The sequence below is a fragment of the Dendrobates tinctorius genome, unplaced genomic scaffold, assembly GCF_039654945.1.
Source record: "Dendrobates tinctorius isolate UK_male_01 unplaced genomic scaffold, ASM3965494v1 ptg000103l, whole genome shotgun sequence".
Taxonomy (NCBI): domain Eukaryota; kingdom Metazoa; phylum Chordata; class Amphibia; order Anura; family Dendrobatidae; genus Dendrobates; species Dendrobates tinctorius.
The window spans coordinates 22,118,910-22,138,493 of record NW_027361771.1 but is presented as its reverse complement, the minus strand read 5'-3'; the positions used below and the strand labels follow the sequence as shown (position 1 = coordinate 22,138,493).

General features: G+C 51.5%; 1 protein-coding gene across 3 annotated transcripts in view; it reads left to right on the top strand.

The window, feature by feature from the left end:
* Positions 1–19,584, top strand: part of CCDC57 (coiled-coil domain containing 57) — a 151,525-nt gene that overhangs the window by 26,130 nt on the left and 105,811 nt on the right. For all 3 annotated transcript variants that reach the window (XM_073588142.1, XM_073588144.1, XM_073588143.1), the window contains exon 4: positions 15,778–15,879. In XM_073588142.1, the coding sequence (XP_073444243.1) occupies positions 15,778–15,879 (102 nt within the window). The remainder of the gene's footprint in view (positions 1–15,777; positions 15,880–19,584) is intronic.

The following is a 19,584-nucleotide window of genomic DNA, read 5'->3' as shown; positions in this document are numbered from 1 at the left end:
GTTTGTAACGGAAATCCCACGTCGCTGGTTGGTCGCGACTGGCTGGGCGCAACCAATCAGCGACAGGCGCAGTCCGGTCACGAATTGGCGTGGAATTCGAGCGACGCACGCCACCACTACAGTTGGGAGATCTGCGGCGCTAGCATCATCCATCTGCTCCTGCCCTGCCTGTACTTGGTCATGTCACAGCATCATCCATCTGCTCCTGCCCTGCCTGTACTTGGCCATGTCACTGCATCATCCATCTGCTCCTGCCCTGCCTGTACATGGTCATGTCAGTGCATCATCCATCTGCTCCTGCCCTGTCTGTACATGGTTATGTCAGTGCATCATCCATCTGCTCCTGTCCTGCCTGTACATGGTCATGTCACTGCATCATCCATCAGCTCATTTCTTGCCTGTACATGGCCATGTGACTGCATCATCCATCTGCTCCTGCCCTGCCTGTACATGGTCATGTCACTGCATCATCCATCAGCTCATTTCTTGCCTGTACATGGCCATGTGACTGCATCATCCATCAGCTCATTTCTTGCCTGTACATGGTCATGTCAGTGCATCATCCATCTGCTCCTGCCCTGCCTGTACATGGCCATGTCAGTGCATCATCCATCTGCTCCTGTCCTGCCTGTACATGTTCATGTCACTGCATCATCCATCAGCTCATTTCTTGCCTGTACATGGCCATGTGACTGCATCATCCATCTGCTCCTGCCCTGCCTGTACATGGCCATGTCACTGCATCATCCATCTGCTCCTGTCCTGCCTGTACATGTTCATGTCACTGCATCATCCATCAGCTCATTTCTTGCCTGTACATGGCCATGTCACTGCATCATCCGTCAGCTCCTGCCCTGCCTGTACATGGTCATGTCAGTGCATCATCCATCTGCTCCTGCCCTGCCTGTACATGGCCATGTGACTGCATCATCCATCTGCTCCTGCCCTGCCTGTACATGGCCATGTGACTGCATCATCCGTCAGCTCCTGCCCTGCCTGTACATGGTCATGTGACTTCATGTGACTGGTGACATCTGTACAGATACATCCAAAATAGAGGAGGGCTCTGCTTCTTGATTGCTAAATGTAATTGTTTGTATCCAGCCATCTACAGCCATAACAGATGCTCTAACTTCAAGTGTTGTGGCCCTGATCCACTGCTACAGAGTGTAACATCTTTGTACCCTGAGCATGATGTTTAAATAGTACTATATATATAATATACAGTATATACACTTGACCTCAGGCCAACACATAAGTACATGAGATTTCCAATTAGGAGCCCAGAGTCGGTACCAAGCGATAGGGTGTCTAATAACAGGTGGTCCTAGCCGGTAATATAGCTAGGCCATGTGAGTACAAAAAGGTGCAATAGGCATATGGGCATTGGATTAATTAATGTATACCTGATAGTGACACCACAGAGCAAACAGCACAACAGCTCCTAATTGGAAATCTTAAGTACTCATGTGTTGGCCTGCGGCCAAGTGTTTTATATATGTACAGGCTGTGCCCGGCCAAGCGTTGCTGTGGCTCAGTCTTGTTATATGAAAAAAGAAAAGAGAAAATGCACGTTTCTAACATGTCTAATTTTACAATGCTTGTGGGTATACAATATTTTTTGTTCCATTGTCTGTGTAGATTTACGGCAAACCAGACAATCTCTATAACAATCGATGTGTAATTGTCCATGTGTGAAGCAATCCGTGTCTAGATCTAAACCGCACTATTCTAAAGATTGGCCCTGAGCTTTGTTGATGGTGATTGCAATCTCCTAAACTGAAATGTCATATCCGTTGGAATCATAGGAATGCGGGGAATAAGGACATCTTCACCTTTGAAGGTCCTGCCAAGATGGCTGCTTCTATGACGTTGTTCATTCATTTTTGTTACTGCAAGCCGCGTGCCGATGCAAAGCTTTGGCTGATTGATATTTGGCAACATGGTAATTGGCACGCCGATTTTCACTTGCAGTACGTGCGGTGGCATCCCTGGCAGATCGAGTGAACTCAAAAATTCTGTGTGATAATTAACCACTTCATCTGCTTCACAACAGTGTGGACGGACTTGTATGGGACTGCCTCGCTTGTTAGGCTGAATAATATTGTTACGTTCGTAGACGTCTTTGTTCTTGGCCACAAGAATAACTCATTCACTCGGCCAATTGGGATCCTTAGAATTGGGTTGAATATTGGGAAATACTTTTTCAATCAATTCTTCTTTTAACTAAATAGCAGAAGTTACGAGGCAATGAAACTCCTCCTGAGGTCAGATCAACCGGCTCGTTCCAGCAATTGATGTGAGAAAATCTCAGCTGATCGATCGCTTTGCAGTTGGACACACATTTGTAGTTAATTTTATAGTCTTTACGTGTCGCCACAAAGTAGGGTGTTTCAGGCAAGCATTTATTTTGTCTGCTGATGTCGATCGAGGACTTGCAGGTAATGATTGTCTGAAATCTCTTGCAGACAATATTAATAAGTTCCCAAATGGTCTTTCAATGATTGATCAAGAGCCTCATGCGCTTTTCTCCTTCGTCTCATTGGGGGACACAGAGACTGTGGGTGTGTGCTACTGCCGTCTGGAGGCTGACACTAGGCATACAAAAAACAAGTTAGCTCCTCCTCCGCCGCGTACACCCTCGCCCCGATAGCGGGCGGAAACCAGTTTTTGCTTAGTGTCTTATGGAGGCACACGCAGTCTGGATCTCTCCAGACTATTTTTTTCTAGTTTACCATAAAGATGAGACAGGGGCGACGGATCCTATAGAAAGGGTCCGATCTCCCCAAACCAACAACGGGCGAGCACGCGTTGAGTATCGCCTCCGCGTATCCTTTCCCGCACCGAGGGACATATCTGGGACTTTTCCCCAGACATCTATTTTTTTCTTTGTTTTTTGTTTTATGAAGATAAGAGGGGCAACGCATCCTATTGAAAGGATCCGATTTCCCCAAACCAGCAATGGGCGACCACGTGCGAGTGTCCCTCCACGTTTCCTCTCCCGCGACGTGGGTCATTATGCCAGACTTAGCCCTGTCCACCCCTAGATATTGAAACCATGGGCTTGCACAGAGGCACAAGACCAGTCTGTGCGGCCCCTATGACTCCACCAACGCATGACGGCGGTGCTGCATGGTGGTCGGAGCTAGGGTGCCTGCTCCGTCTTAAACAGAGTACCTCAGGTATGTGCTGGAGCGAGTGGAGGGCCCTGGGCAGCGTTTTCGGAGAAGTCTGGGGCACGCTTCCCCCCTTCCCTCACCCCCCCTTTCCTCCGCTCCTCTAACCTGGTTCGCCTCCCTTCGGGTATTGGCGCGGTCCGGGAGAAGTGGGGGGAGCTGCAGCCGGATGGCCGAGGTAGCGGTCTGCCGGCGTGCCAAGCGGGCAGACCGGCTCTAATTTAGCCCGCGGCTTTGGCCTGGGCCGCGGGCGGAAGTGCCGCACTAGGCGCATGTCTCTTCCGGCGCCGCCCCCCGTCGCCGGGCATGGGGAGGCGGGCGGCCGGGGTAGCGGTCGGGCGGAACGTTTCTAAATTTAGCCCGCTGCTTCGGCCTGGGCCGCGGGCGGAAGCGCCGCCCTGCGCGTGACGTCATTTCGCCGCCCCCCATCTCCAGGGCAGGCGCCGGATTAAATTGAGGCCCCGGCGGCAAGGCAGGGTAGGCCACGATAACAGAAGAATCGCAGCCTACCAGGAGTGAGGCAGGCGAACTGAAGCACGGGGAGAGAAGCGCAGGAGCGGGTAAGTGCGACCCCGTCCCGGAGCCACACTAGGGCACTACAGGGTACCCTCCTCCCCCTCCTCCTACCCCCCCAAACCTTTAAGGGATTTTTTGTGTGTGGGCCGACGCCAGCAGTATGTCTGGAAAAGGAAAAACGCACACGTTCCTTTATGCCGCATGCGTGTCCTGTGGGGTTATGTTCCCACGAGCGCAGACTATTAAGTTATGTGAAGCCTGCGACTCCGAACGCGCCCAGGAGTCCTCCCCTGCGACAGAGCCCAGGGGTCTGGATCCCCCAGAATGGGCGTTATCACTCTCTCGGTCCATGGCTTCGCTCACCAAGGCGATTGAGACCCTTCAGGCCCCGGATAGGGGTAGAGACGACGGCTCGCCTGTTTGGGAGGGTTCATCCACCTCACAAGAGCCTCCGGCCTGCAGGGGCCGCACACTCTCTAGGCAGACGCACAGGAAAAGAACCCGTACTGCGTCTCCAGGCCCCTCCGATGCCTCAGCATCTGTGAGTGCGGCATCTCGCTCACGGTCACCATTTTCTCGGAGCGAGCAGAGTTCAGGTGATGACTGGGAAGAATTCTTGGACCTGGATACCCCGGGGTACCGGGAGACGGTAGACAGTCTTATTGAAGCAGTCAATCAGACTCTGGGTATTGACGATGATGTCTCCCTAACCGCAGGTCAAAAGGTATCCTTTAAGAAGACCAGGAGACCACATAGAGTATTTAGCACTCATCCTGAGTTCGAGGATATAGTGCAGCGGCATAGGGAACGTCCAGACAAACGTTTTTTCAGGACAAAAAACGCTGGAAACGAGATATCCGTTCGCATCGGAACTTTGTAAAAAATGGGAGGAATCTCCGGTAGTGGATCCCCCAGTGTCACGCCTGGCTTCAAGGTCCTTGTTGTCAGTACCTAGCGGTTCTTCCATTAAGGACCCCACGGATCGACTCATAGAAGGTTTAGCTCGCTCGGTGTATGAGGCATTGGGATCAGCGCTCTTTCCTTCTTTTGCGGCAACGTGGGTAGCCAAAGCCATGATGTCACGGTCAGATTCTTTAAACAAGGTCCTACAGGATAGAGATTTGCCGTCGGAAGTGGCTGAGATAGCAAGTCAGATCGTGATGGCGGGTGACTATTTAATTAATGCATCCTTGGATGCGGCTAATGGCGCGGCTCTAGCGGCAGCATATGCAATCGCCATTAGGAGAGCCTTGTGGTTAAGGTTATGGCGGGATGATTCTATTTCTAAGAAGTCTTTGCCTTCCCTGCCTTTTCAGGGTAATCGGCTATTTGGGGAGAAATTAGAAAAGCTCATTTCAGATGCTACAGGGGGAAAAAGCAGCTTCCTTCCACAGCAAAAGACTAGGCCGCTTTTTCGTCAACCTCAGGCGCGCTTTCGAGCATTTCGCACCCCCGGGTGGATGGCAGCGGCCAATACCTCAGCCCCAGCTCACTATAGCCAAGACAAGGAGCGTCAGGTCACGTATAGAACCAACCCGCTGGGTAGGATGCGGGGCCGCCCACCCAGATCAAGGGGTGCCAGGTCCCAGAAGCCCTCAGCGAAATGACTCGAGACATCTAGTACCCGAGGACAGCAGAGTAGGCGGACGTCTGCGCAGGTTCTGCCGCGTCTGGGTCGTGGTGGCGCGCGACGCATGGGTGGCAGAATTAGTGTGTTCCGGGTACAAAATAGAGTTTGTCAAAGATCCGCCAAGACGATTTTTTTCTTTCCCGGCTTCCCAAAACGGAATCCCGGGCAGAGGCATTGCTAGGGGCCATCGAGGTGTTGCGCCGCAACGGGGTCATTGTCCCTGTACCAGAGTGCGAGAAGACCCAAGGATTTTATTCCAATCTGTTCGCAGTCCCCAAGAAGGACAGAACAGTAAGGCCGGTTCTGGACTTAAAGCTCCTGAACAGGTTCATCAGGGTCAGGCGTTTTCGCATGGAATCTCTCCGGTCGGTCATATCGTCCATGGAGCACGGAGAATATTTGGCCTCGATCGATGTCCAGGATGCCTACCTGCACATCCCTATTTTTCCCCTGCATCAAAGGTTCCTTCGGTTTGCAATCGATGGCCGGCATTTTCAATTTGTGGCCCTACCTTTCGGGTTGGCCACGGCCCCCAGGATATTCACGAAAGTGATGGCGGTCGTCATGGCCGTTCTACATTCTCGGCAAAGTGGTTTTGCCGTACTTAGACGACCTCTTAGTAAAGGGGCCGTCCTTTCGGGCATGCGAGGAGAATGTCAGCATCACACTGGATACCCTAGCTCGCCTAGGATGGTTGATCAACGGGAAGAAATCATCCCTTACCCCAGCTCAGAGGATTCTATTCCTGGGGATGATTTTCGACACTTCCCGAGGGTTGGTAATTCTCCCTCGTTACAAGGCTCGGGCGCTCCGGCAGGGAGTCCGAAGTCTTCAACAACCAGGCCCTCACACTATCCGGTTTGGGATGAGGGTTCTAGGAAGGATGGTGGCGGCGATGGAAGCAATTCCGTGTGCTCAATTTCATCTCTGTCCCCTGCAGCATGCTCTCTTAGCGGCTTGGGACGGGAGTCCGTTCTCCCTCGATCATCAGTGCTGGTTGCCCTCTCAGGTTCGACGGGCGCTTCAATGGTGGACATGCGACTCCTCTATTCGTCAGGGGATGCCTTTTCCCCCAGATCATTGGTTGGTGATCACGACCGATGCAAGTCTTTTCGGCTGGGGGGCAATCTTCCGGCATCACACGGCCCAGGGGCAATGGTCGCCTCAAGAGGCTCGTCTTCCGATCAACCTGTTGGAGATTCGAGCGGTGCAGCGTTTTCAGCACTTGCTAGCAGGACGCCCAGTCCGGGTTCAGTCAGACAACGCCACGGCAGTGACGTACGTGAATCACCAGGGAGGCACGCACAGCAGGGCAACCATGCGCGAGATAGAGCATGTGCTCCGTTGGGCCGAGAGGCACCACTCGGTAATCTCAGCAGTTCACATACCAGGTGTGGAAAATTGGGCAGCAGATTTCCTAAGCCGGCAGGGCGTCGCGGCCGGGGAATGGTCCCTTCACCCCGAGGTCTTCCAGCAGATTTGCCAACGGTGGGGGACTCCAGACGTGGATCTGATGGCGTCCAGGGAGAACGCCAAAGTGGGCACATATGTCGCTCGGTCTCAGGACCCGCGAGCAATCGCGGTGGATGCGTTGGTCCTACCGTGGAGCCAGTTTCGGCTCCCATACCTGTTTCCCCCACTGCCGCTTCTCCCAAGGGTCATCAGAAAGATCAAGACAGAGGGGGTCCCGGCAATTCTGCTGGCCCCGGACTGGCCCCGTCGAGTATGGTACGCGGATCTAGTTCAGCTCCTCGCAGACGTGCCTTGGCGTCTACCGGAACGGCTAGACTTACTGTCTCAGGGGCCGATGTGCCACCCGAACTTAGGGGCCCTGGCTTTGACGGCATGGCCGTTGAATCTTGGATTCTGACCCAGGCGGGATTTGGGCGTGAAGTGGTTGCGACAATGGTTAGTGCCCGGAAGCCGGCCTCGGCGAGAATTTATCATAACACTTGGAAGGTTTTCTTTCATTGGTGTCGAGAACACGGGGTTGTGCCATTATCCTTTTTGGTCCCCAACATCCTGGCTTTTCTGCAGTCCGGCCTAGACGCAGGGTTGGCGCCGAGTTCCCTTAGGAGGCAGATATCGGCCTTGTCGGTCCTTTTTCAGCGAAAGATCGCTACCAATATGCAGGTCAGGACGTTCATTCAGGGGGTCTCTCATTTGGTGCCCCCTATAGAGCACCCATAGACGCCTGGGACCTTAACCTGGTACTGGGTGTCCTACAGAAAGCCCCGTTTGAACCGTTACAGGAAATTTCATTGTCATATCTCTCCAGGAAGGTTGTATTCTTGGTAGCCATAACTTCCATTAGGCGGGTCTCGGAGTTAGGAGCATTATCTTGCAGAGCTCCTTTTCTGACTTTTTTAAGGATAAAGTAGTCCTTAGACCACCGTCGCCTTTTCTGCCGAAGGTCGTGTCCTCTTTCCTTATTAATGAGGACATTGTTCTGCCTTTGTTTTGTCCAGCGCCAGTACACAGAGTGGAAAGGGCGCTCCACTCTTTAGATCTGGTAAGAGCTCTCAGGAGGTACGTGTCAAGGACAGCACCTTTTCGCCAGACGGACTCGTTGTTTGTGATTCCTGAAGGGCGCAGGAAGGGTCTCGCAGCCTCACGGTCAACCATAGCCAGATGGATTCGCCTAACTATTCAGGAGGCTTACCGTATTAGAGGCGCACCGATTCCAACAGGGATAGGGGCGCACTCTACTCGGGCAGTGGGCGCCTCTTGGGCGCTTCGGCACCAGGCTTCGGCAGAGCAGGTATGCAAAGCAGCAACCTGGTCCTGCCTGCACACTTTTTGTAAGCATTACAATGTGCATACTCAGGCCTCGTCGGATGTGAGCCTGGGTAGGAAAATTCTCCAAGCAGCAGTGGCACACCTTTAGACAGGAGGGCATGCGGCTTGGATCGGTGAGTTGTCCTCCCTCCCAGGGACTGCTTTAGGACGTCCCACAGTCTCTGTGTCCCCCAATGAGACGAAGGAGAAACATGGATTTTTGTGAGTACTCACCGTAAAATCCTTTTCTCCGAGACGCTCATTGGGGGACACAGCACCCACCCTGATAGCCAGTTGGCTCTTGTTTATTTAATTAGTATAATTCCTAATTTAATGTAGGGTGGTCCTTTTTCAGACATATGATTTTCTGCGTTAAGGCTAAGTTATGGATGTACTCCTACTGCTTTTGCCCTAAACTGGTTTCCGCCCGCTATCGGGGCGAGGGTGTATGCGGCGGAGGAGGAGCTAACTTGTTTTTTGTATGCCTAGTGTCAGCCTCCAGACTGCAGTAGCACACACCCACAGTCTCTGTGTCCCTCAATGAGCGTCTCGGAGAAAAGGATTTTACGGTGAGTACTCACAAAAATCCATGTTTTTGTGTGCCATTGTGCATTCATCCCAAACAATAAGTTTGCATTTCTGCAATACTTTTCCCATGCCGTTTTGGAAATGGAGTTTCAATGCGCTGTTCAAAAAAGCATGTTACTCTGTCGCCTAATTGGGGGACACAGAACCGTGGGTGTTATGCTGCTGTCCACTAGGAGGCGACACTATGCATAATCTGAAAAAGATTAACTTTGGCTCCTCCTCTGCAGTATACACCCCTGGACGGCGTCAGCCTTCTCCAGTTTTTGCTTAGTGTCGCAAGGGGGCACACCTAAGATTTTTTTTTAATCCGTTATTTTTCTTCCTTGATTTTTTTCAACGGATTACAGATGAAGAAAAGTGGGTCTCCAGCGAGACTCCCGGCATGGCTCCCTCCTCGGTCCCCTATTAAGGGGTACCCGGTTGAGGTCGAGATGGCTCTACCCCATGTCGCTCCTTCCCCAGTCCTTCGGGTACTGGTTCGAAGTCGAGAACCCCCCCTCCTTCCCCAGTTCCCTTGGGCTCTGGGTTGAGGTCGAGGATAGGATTAAGCCACCTGACGGTGACAGCAGCACCCTAATCCTCCTATGGGGGCATTAGGTTGAGACACCGCTGGTAGGGCCTGTATCAGGCACCATTCGGCCACTTACAAGTCCAGGGACCCCAACCCAGCTGCGGGCTCTTGTTGGGACTGGGGGAGGTGCAGGCAGGCATGGCACTTGTCAGAGACAGGGCTCCCTGCGCCCCGTCTCTCCGGCAGCACCAGCTGCATAGCGCCTAAAAGGGACCCCCCACAGGGCCCAGGTTGCGCTCATGACCCCACCGCTAGCCTACCATTCAATCCGGGGGGGTCTGGTTTGAATCCGACCCCCCCCCCGGACAACCGGGCATGAGGTCTCAAATTTAGGCCGTGGCTTCGGCCCAGCCGAAGTCGCCGCCTTATTCCCGCCCCCCGGCCCGCCCCCCGGATGACGAAAATGACACTCCGCAGTGTCATAGAAGGGGCAGATCGAGTCAGGAAGGGCGCGCTTTTACATAGCTCAGCACGCCCTATTCAGCATCTCCGCCCCCTTCCTCCTCCACCTCAGAACCCGGTGGCCATCTTCCTGCACCTGAAGCTGAAGGCAGCACAGCGGTCTCTGGGGGGGCACAAGAGTGGGATTTATCGGCGCTGGACCTAGGGGGCGCACCGGTGGGGTAAGATCACAGCTGGGTTCTCTGTACTCAGCTGTGAGTTCATATAACCTATAACGCTCCCCTATTCCTTTTCCTCTGTGTAGATACCCCCGTAGGGCCTCTGCTAATTAGCCTCTAGACACTATGTCGGGCTCAAGGAAAAGGACCAGACAAGACTGCTTTTATACAGTCTGTACAGCCTGCAAAGTCACTCTCCCCAGCGGCAGCACGTATCCGCACTGCCAGGACTGTACCCAAAACACTGGGTCAGAACCCCAAGGAGTCCCTACCAACGCTTCTGCGACCGCTACTGCGCCGGAATGAGCAACTCAGATTTCGCAGTCTATGACACAGTCTATAGATAACCTGACCTCCACACTACTGCAGGCTCTGCAGGGTCATGTCTCGGCTATGAACGTTACCCAGCAAAGATCTCAGGGACAGACCGCTTCCGACAGTTTGAGTCGTAAGCAGACCCACAGGTCGGGTTCATCTGCGTCCTCACATCGCACTAGGTCGCCCCCCTCCAGGGAGAGACACAGTGGCTCCAGGTCACCGAGACCGTCCCCTGATAGAGAAACACAATGCGGATCTCCACAACGATCCCAGACCACAGAACACCTCCGCCCTAGTTCGCCCGCTAGGGAGCTCCTTAGCGATGCGCAAGACTCAGAGGGCATATGTGACTCTAACTCAGATAATGAAACGGAGAACACTCTGGTTCCTTGTCCCCCTAGCAATACGGCGCTAGTTGAGGATATAATCTCTTCCATCCTTCGGGTACTGGACATTTCTGATCCAACCCCAGAAGCACCAGAACACAAGATTTCCTTCGAGAGTGTTCAGAAACCATCTAAGGTCTTCCCTAATCACCCGGAATTTCAAAAAATACATTCTAAGCATTTTTCGCAGCCTGAGAAAAAATTTGCCAATTGCAAATACTTGGAAGCAAAGTACCCCTTCCCACAGAAGGACACTAAGGATTGGACAGATTCGCCTGAAGTGGACCCCCCAGTCTCTAGGCTGGCAGCACAAACACTTCTCTCACTGCCAGACAGCTCAACCCTCAAAGACGCAGCAGACAGACAGGTAGAACGCATGGCACGTTCAATCTTCGAAGCGGCAGGTGCCTCTCTGGCTCCCGCATTTGCTTCAGTTTGGGCAGCCAAGGCCATTATGGCCTGGGCTAATCGATTGCCACAGGGCCTCCAAGCTTCAAATCCTCAGCTGGCGGACCAGGCGGTGCAAATTGCAGTAGTGGCAGATTACATGGTCCATGCAGCGTTGGATTCTGCAAGAGGGGTAGCGGGAATAGCATCAAGCGCCATCACAATCCAGCGTATTCTCTGGCTGAGAGAATGGAAGGCGGATGCAGACTTTTCAATCCGGCGTATTCTCTGGCTGAGAGAATGGAAGGCGGATGCGGCCTCAAAAAAGTCCCTGACAAATCTCCTGTACTTCAGTGGACGTCTTTTCGGTGAAAAGCTGGATACAATGATGTCCAATGCTACTGGGGGGAAAAGTACTTCTCTCCCTCAACTAAATCCAAAACGCACGTTTAAAAGACGTAATCAATCTCGTTTCCGATCCTTTCGGCATTCTTCAGGCTGGTCCGTCTCGCGCCCAGCACAAAATCGTAACCGCTCCCCCCGCAGAGACAACACATGGGCGGCACAGAGGCCGGACAGGAACTGGCAGTCAAAAGCAAGCCAGGCAAAATCCAAAGGAGGAAAAGCTCAGACTTTCCCCTCATCATGACTCATGCCCTCCGGAAGACACCCCACTTGTGGGCGCACGACTGCTACTCTTTCAGCAGGTCTGGCTTCCTATTACAGAAGACAAGTGGGTCAAGGAAATAGTGTCTTCAGGATACAAGATCGCGTTTACTACCAGCCCACCGCACAGGTTCTTTCTCTCCGTTCCTCCAAAGCCTCCACTCAAAGCTCGAGCCTTCCATCAAACGGTTTCTTCCCTCCTGTAAGCAGGAGTCATAGTACCGGTTCCAGCAGATGAGCGCTTCCGAGGGTTCTACTCCAATCTGTTCGTGGTGCCCAAGAAGGGAGGCAGCGTCCGACCCATACTAGACCTCAAGCAACTCAACAAGTATGTTCGAGTTCGTCACTTTCGCATGGAATCCCTCCGGTCAATCGTTGCGTCCATGGAAAAAGGAGAATTTCTCGCCTCCATAGACATACAGGACGCATACCTGCATATACTGATTGCTCCCGCCCATCAGAGATTTCTCAGATTCACAATCAACCAAGAAGACCATTACCAGTTTGTGGCCCTCCCGTTCGGTCTCGCCACGGCTCCCAGAACATTTACAAAGGTCATGGTAGCCACCATGGACGTTCTACACTCCAGAGGCATAGTAGTCGTTCCATATCTGGACGACCTTCTCGTCAAGGCCCCCACCTTCAAGGACTGCGAGGTCAACGTCTCAATCACAATCGACACTCTGAGTCACCTGGGATGGTTAGTCAATTTACAGAAGTCCTCGACTACCCCGAGTCAGTCTCTGGCCTTCTTGGGGATGCTATTCGACACCTCCAGGGGTCTGGTGATCCTCCCCAGGGACAAGGCACTGGACCTCCGTTTGGGAGTTCGCACTCTCCTCCGCAAGTCCCCATGATCTCTCCGGTATGCCATGAGAGTACTTGGCATGATGGCAGCGGCAATGGAGGCGGTACCATTTGCCCAGTTTCACCCCAGACCCCTTCAACTGGCCATCCTCAAGTCCTGAGATAGGAATCCGTTCTCCCTCGACAGGGAGTTCCGGTTAGTATCGAAAACCAGGAGGTCCCTGCACTGGTGGCTCAAGCCAACCTCGCTTGCACGGGGAAAATCCTTTCTCACCGGTCAAGGGAAGGTTTTGACCACCGACGCAAGCTTTACGAGTTGGGGCACGGTGCATCTACATCACAGAGCGCAAGGCAAGTGGTCACCAATGGAAGCGACCATGCCCACCAACATCCTGGAAATTCGGGCCATCTTCCTGGCATTGAAAGCCTTTCATCACTTGCTAGCAGACTCTCATATCAGAGTACAGTCGGACAATGCCACGGCGGTGGCATACGTGAACCATCAAGGCGGGACCCGCAGCATCCATGCGATGAACGAAGTAACACGTATCCTACACTGGGCGGAGGATGCGAGGTCGGTACTCTCTGCGGTCCACATTCCGGGTGTGGACAACTGGGAAGCCGACTAGCTCAGCAGACAAGGAATGGACTCGGGGGAGTGGTCTCTCTATCCCGAAGTTTTTCGTCAGATCTGCCATCGCTGGGGGACCCCGGACGTGGATCTGATGGCATCCCATCTCAATGCCAAGGTTCCCAATTTCATGGCCAGGACGCGCGACCCGCGGTCGCTAGGAGCAGATGCCCTGGTTCAGGACTGGACCCAATTCCAGCTTCTGTACATTTTTCCACCCCTCCCCCTGATCTCCAGAGTCCTGAGGAAGATCAAGCAAGAGGGAGTTCCCACCATCCTGATCGCTCCAGACTGGCCCAGGCGTACATGGTACGCCGACGTCGTGCAACTCACAGCAGACGCTCCCTGGCGTCTCCCCACACGTCCCGACCTTCTGTCACAAGGCCTGTTCTTCCACCAGAACTCAGGGGCTCTCAATTTGACGGCATGGCCATTGAGACCTGGGTTTTGACCCAAGCAGGTTTTTCGACGGACGTCGTTAAAACCATGATCAGGGCTCGAAAGCCAGCTTCAGCCAGAATTTACTATCGTACCTGGAAGGCTTTCTTCACATGGAGCGAATCTCGAGGACAGGTCCCACTTCCCTAATCTCTTCCAAAGATCCTCGGTTTCCTTCAGTCGGGCCTGGACGCCAGGCTATCCCTGGGCTCGCTTAAGAGCCAAGTGTCAACGCTTTCAGTGCTCTTTCAGAGGCGTATTGCTAATAAGCCGCAATTGAGGACCTTTCTCCAAGGGGTTTCCCGTTTGGTTCCCCCCTACAAACATCCATTGGAGACGTGGGACCTCAACCTGGTCTTGACAGCATTGCAGACACCTCCTTTCGAACCCCTTAAGGAGGTCTCACTCTGCCTTCTGTCACAGAAGGTGGTCTTTCTGGTGGCAATCACCTCGCTACGCAGGGTGTCCGAACTTTCCTCACTTTCCTGCAGACAACCCTTTCTGGTTTTCCATCAGGACAAGGTGGTTCTCCGTACAGTCCCATCCTTCCTTCTGAAGGTTGTGTCCAGCTTCCACCTTAATGAGGAAATCTCACTACCATCTCTTTGCCCGGTTCCTGTTCATAGAGTGGAGAAGGCTCTGCATACGCTTGACCTGGTCAGGGCATTGCGTATTTACGTGTCTAGGACTGCTCCCTTCCGGAAGTCTGATTCACTTTTCCTTCTTCCAGAAGGCGTTCGCAAGGGTCTACCGGCTTCCAAAGCCACCCTTGCTAGGTGGATCAAGTCCACCATACAAGAGGCTTACCGACTTGTCAATTCTCCTCTTCCGGCCGGTATCACGGCACACTTTACGCGGGTGGTAGGAGCCTCTTGGGCCATTCGGCATCAAGCCTCGGCACATCAAGTGTGTAAGGCAACCACTTGGACTAGCCTGCACACATTTACAAAACACTACAGAGTGCATACTCAGTCCTCAGCGGATGCGAGCCAGGGTAGACGGGTCCTGCAGGCAGCAGTACCCCAAATCTAGGGGTCTGTCAGCACAATATTCGTCCACTGCTTCCCACCCAGGGACTGCTTTGGGACGTCCCACGGTTCTGTGTCCCCCCAATTAGGCGACAGAGTAAAGGAGATTTTTGTGTACTCACCGTAAAATCTCTTTCTCTTAGCCTTTAATTTGGGGGACACAGCTCCCACCCTGTTGCCCTTACGGGTCGTTGTTAGTTGAGTTCTCATATTGTTCTTTGAGCTCGTACATAGTGGCCTTCTTACAGACATGGTTATGTTATTTGTGTTACGTTCCTCCTAATGCTTTTGCACAAAACTGGAGAAGGCTGACGCCGTCCAGGGGTGTATACTGCAGAGGAGGAGCCAAAGTTAATCTTTTTCAGATTATGCATCGTGTCGCCTCCTAGTGGACAGCAGCATAACACCCACGGTTCTGTGTCCCCCAATTAAAAGCTAAGAGAAAGAGATTTTACGGTGAGTACACAAAAATCTCCTTTTTTACCTGTCACAGGTGTGCCATCTGTATCATAGGTATGTAAAAACATACTCGTATTCAAACGCAACATTGTCAAAACATCAAAGCAAGCGGTGAAGAACTTTTGGAGATTTAAGATTTTGAATGAATATATATATATATATATATATATATATATACCTTAATAAAGTGTTTATATTTTTTATTCATTCATGGACTGTGGGATCATTTTGTCTTCCTTTCTCTCCTGCCTTAGTTTGATGATTAGCCCACTCTTTAGTCCTTTTATATAGCTTTCATAATGGATATTCGTTACTAAACACTACCTATCGATTAACTATGATACCATCATCCTTAGTGAGCCATTTCTACTATATATACTCTATATAGTATCCGATATGTCGCACCTTATCCTACAGGGGCATCCACCTAATGAGCATAAACTATAGAAAATTCACTCTCTCATTGTAATGTGTCTTCAGTAGGGAGACCTTTTGAACAATTATGGCGCCTTGGCACTAAACACTGGGTTCCTGATATACAGTGCCAGTCATGGCATATCAAAATACCCCCATGTGTACCCCACTATCCTAGTGAAGAAACTCCATCACACTTAAGTGGCTGAAGGGGTCCTCCAATGTCTGTTTTTGAAAAACAGCTGTGAATATGGTCTAAAAAAAGAAATGTGACCCTGTTCATACTCTGCAGTTGTGTACGTGCAGTCAGTGCTTAGGTACCCTCTGATCCATGTATCTCCATTATGTTTGTATTTTTTTATAGGAATTATCTTTGGAGTTCGACTGTGAAATGAAGAAGCGCGAGCATGAGTTCCGTCTACGCCTTGATGAGATGAGCACTGTGGTGCTTTCCCATGAACTCAAGGTAGAAGCACATTGAACGCGTGAAGACACTTACATGTGGAGAGGGTTGGGTGGACTAATTGTATGCATAGCAGTAGAATAGGAGGTTTTGGTAATGCGAGGCATTGGTGGCAATATGATGGTCAAAATGTGCCGTTTATTTTCAATCTGCTCCCATTGGTCAAATTATTATTTTAGGATATGGAAGGACAGGAATTCTAGTGCCACCTTATTGGGGGTAGCAATCCTATAAGTCCATGTTAAACATTTTAAAGAGCCCTGCCACAGAACCTAGAATGATAGGCCAAACCAAACACCCCATTTGCAGACACATGTTTCAGGGTGCTTGCCCCTCATCCCTTCAAAGCAGCAGGTCTGATTTGGCTGGATGAGAGGCCTCTGACAGGGAATCTAAGATGGAATGTTTCTCCTTGAGCTGAGTACCAAATTGGCGTAAGGAGATTTAAAGGCCATGCCGTGCTCCTCTGGGAAATGTAATATAGGCCATGCAATGCTCTTCTGAGATACTTGAAAATGAATACCTAAAGGAGCCTTGCATGGTCTGTTAATCTCCTTATGCCAGTTTGGCACTCTCCACAAGTAGTCCCCCTGTAAAAGGACTCTCACTTAGCCATATCAGACCTCCTGCTATGCACTGATGAGGGGCAAACACCCTGAAAAACATGTCTGCTGTGTCTGGTTTGGATTCTCATTGTAAATCATGTGGCAAGGCTCTTTAAAGAGTCATTATTGACTTTCAGGATTACTGTCCTCACCCTACCTCTATGGGTGGCGCTAGAGTTCTAGTTCTCTTCCTGTCTTAAGAGTCTATTTGCATATTTAATTTCCCAGAGGAGCATTGCATGGCAAATAAGACTTCTTACGCCAGTTTAGCACTCTTTAAATGGGAAAAACAGACCCTCTAGATCTCACTAAAATCATAGGATAATTTTGTGGATGGGAGTGTCATGTTCTTAAACCTTAAAGGTGTTGTCCAGTTACAACATGTTAATGACCTATTCATGTGATGGATCATCAATATCAAATCGGTTGAGGTCCAACATCTGGTACCCCCAACGATCAAGGCACAGCTCCATCCACTGCCATGCACTGTAGCACAGCCTCTATTAACCCCTTCACAACATATGACGTACATGTGCGAGCCCGAATCTTTCCTGTCAGATGATGGTCATCACATGATGTGACTTTAACAACCAGGTGGAGAGGATTCGGAGCAGTGCTGTCGCATTGCTATACATAGCACAAGCGATCAGGCGATCACAGCTTCAACTCCCCTAAGGGGACTATTAATTACAGTGAAAAATAAAAAAGTAAAAAAAAAAAATGCAGTGCATCACATGATAAAATAAACTATTTCACTCAAAAGTACAACTCATCCCACATAAAACAAGCGCTCATACGACTATGTGGATGGAAAAATAAAAAGTTATGGCTCTTGGAAGAAGGGGATGTGAGAATCATGTGGGAATAGTGGATGAGGGCAGGTATATCTCGCCCAGATTCCTTTCCTATGTGGCCTAGTCTGGTCAGTATCGCACCTGCTTACTAATGAATAATGGGAGGTGGATATAAAAGGATGCCAGGTGGTTGTGTGAGTGTATCAGCCTGGGGACACAGAGAGTCTGACTGTGTGAGAGACACACGTGAGTGAAAGCCGTGCCCACTGCAACTGTGGTTTGGCTGGACGGGAGAAGCCCGCCAGTTGGTAGTTAGGTTGTCCATTGTTTAGTTAGTGCCGAACAGGCAAGGATTTGTTTTATGTTTTATTTCCTTTTGCATTGCTTTCACCATTAATAAACCTGACCCAGGGTCAGTTATACCCGAATCCCAGCTCTGCGCCTGAGTTTCATGCTGAACGCACGTGACCTTTGACCCCAGCAAAGGTGATCCCGGAGTGTTTTATCACATTGTGGTGGAGAACGCGGGCATCACGTTGCAAGCATGAGCATGGAGGACGTGGTGAAAGCGCTGGTACAGTCCACCGCCGTCCAGCAAGAAGCTAATCGGGTGATGATGGCCCAGCTGAAGGAGTTGGTGGACATGACAGCTACCGATCGTTCGCTTCTCCATCAGGTGGCGCAGCGCCTAGCAAGCCTACATGAGGTTAACCTGGAAGCCGAGTCGAGAGTGATTCACGTGAGTCGGTACTGGCAGAAGATGACGACCGAAGATGACGTCGAGGCATACCTGACCACGTTTGAACGGACGGCGGTGCGAGAAAAATTGCCGAAGGCACGATGGGCCGGCCTGATTGCCCCGTTTCTTTCCGGTGAGGCCCAAAAGGCGTATTATGACTTGGAACCTGAAGCTGCGCAGGACTTTGACAAATTGAAAGCCAAGATCTTGGCCCGGCTGGGAGTGACGACCGCTGTCCGTGCACAGAGAGTGCATCAATGGACTTATCAGCCGGATAAACCACCGCGGTCACAGATGTTCGACCTGATCCACGTGACGAAGAAGTGGCTACAACCCGAGGTGCTGACAGCGCCAGAGATAATCCAGAGAGTCGTCATGGACAAGTACCTGAGAGCTCTACCTCCAGCCCTGAGGAAGTGGGTAAGCCATGGAAATCCTACGACGGCAGATCAACTGGTGGATCTGGTTGAACGTTACTCCGTGGCGGAAGGACTCCGAGACGACGCTACCCCACCTCGTTCTTCATCGTCTCCACGTGGAACCGGTAAGACTGTTCCAGGGAGTAGGGGAGATGGAAAAATGACAGTGGGGGAGGAAAACGGGACTGCCCGCACTGCGAGGCCGAGAGTAACGAACTATGGTCTAAGCAAGGGGCCCGTTAGGTGTTTCCGCTGCCAAGAGATGGGACACATTATTGCGAACTGTCCGCTCACTACTGAACCCATGCAGTGCGACGTCACAGACTCTAAAAACCGCATGTCTATGGTTGCACGGGTAGTGAGTGTGAATGCTGGTCAAAAGGAGGTGGAAAAACACTTGTGTGATTTAACTGTTGATGGAAAAAATGTGGTGGCATTGTTAGACTCGGGAAGTGTGGTGACTCTGGTGAAGGCCAGTCTGGTGTCAGCCCCGACTGGACCATCAGACAAATTTTCTGTAACGTGTGTGCATGGAGACACCTGTTCGTTATTGCATGATGTTATCCTGGGCCGGGATTTTCCCCACTTCTGGCAATTGTGGGAGAATCAGTTGATACCCCAGGGTAATAATGTACATGATTCGTCTCCCCGGGCGCGTGTGGGTCCCGAACCCCGGGAAGAGGTCTCCCCGGAAGACTCTGGGGAAGAGTCTGCGGGAAATGACCTGCAGTTCCCGTTTTCAGTCATGGCGGGTGATACGGAGGAGACCGGGGAAGAGGAGGAGGCCGACAGCCGTCCACCTCCCCGTTTGCCGGATTTAGAAGTTCAGAAAGATGACTTCCAAAGCGAGCAAATAAAGGATCCTACCTTTTCTCAGGCTAGGACAAATGTAAAAGTGATAAATGGGGTACCCGTAGAACCTGGCTCTAGGCTGGCATATCCTTACATGGTTCTGGAGAATGATTTACTCTATCAGATAGAGAAAAAGGGGGAAGACACGGCGCAACTATTAGTTGTGCCAAAACCCTACCGGCGGCAGGTGCTAGACCTGGCCCACGGACATGTGATGGGAGGTCACCTGGTTGTCCAGAAAACCACCGAAAGGATATTACACTGTTTTGTTTGGCCCGGCATGCATCACGATGTTTGTG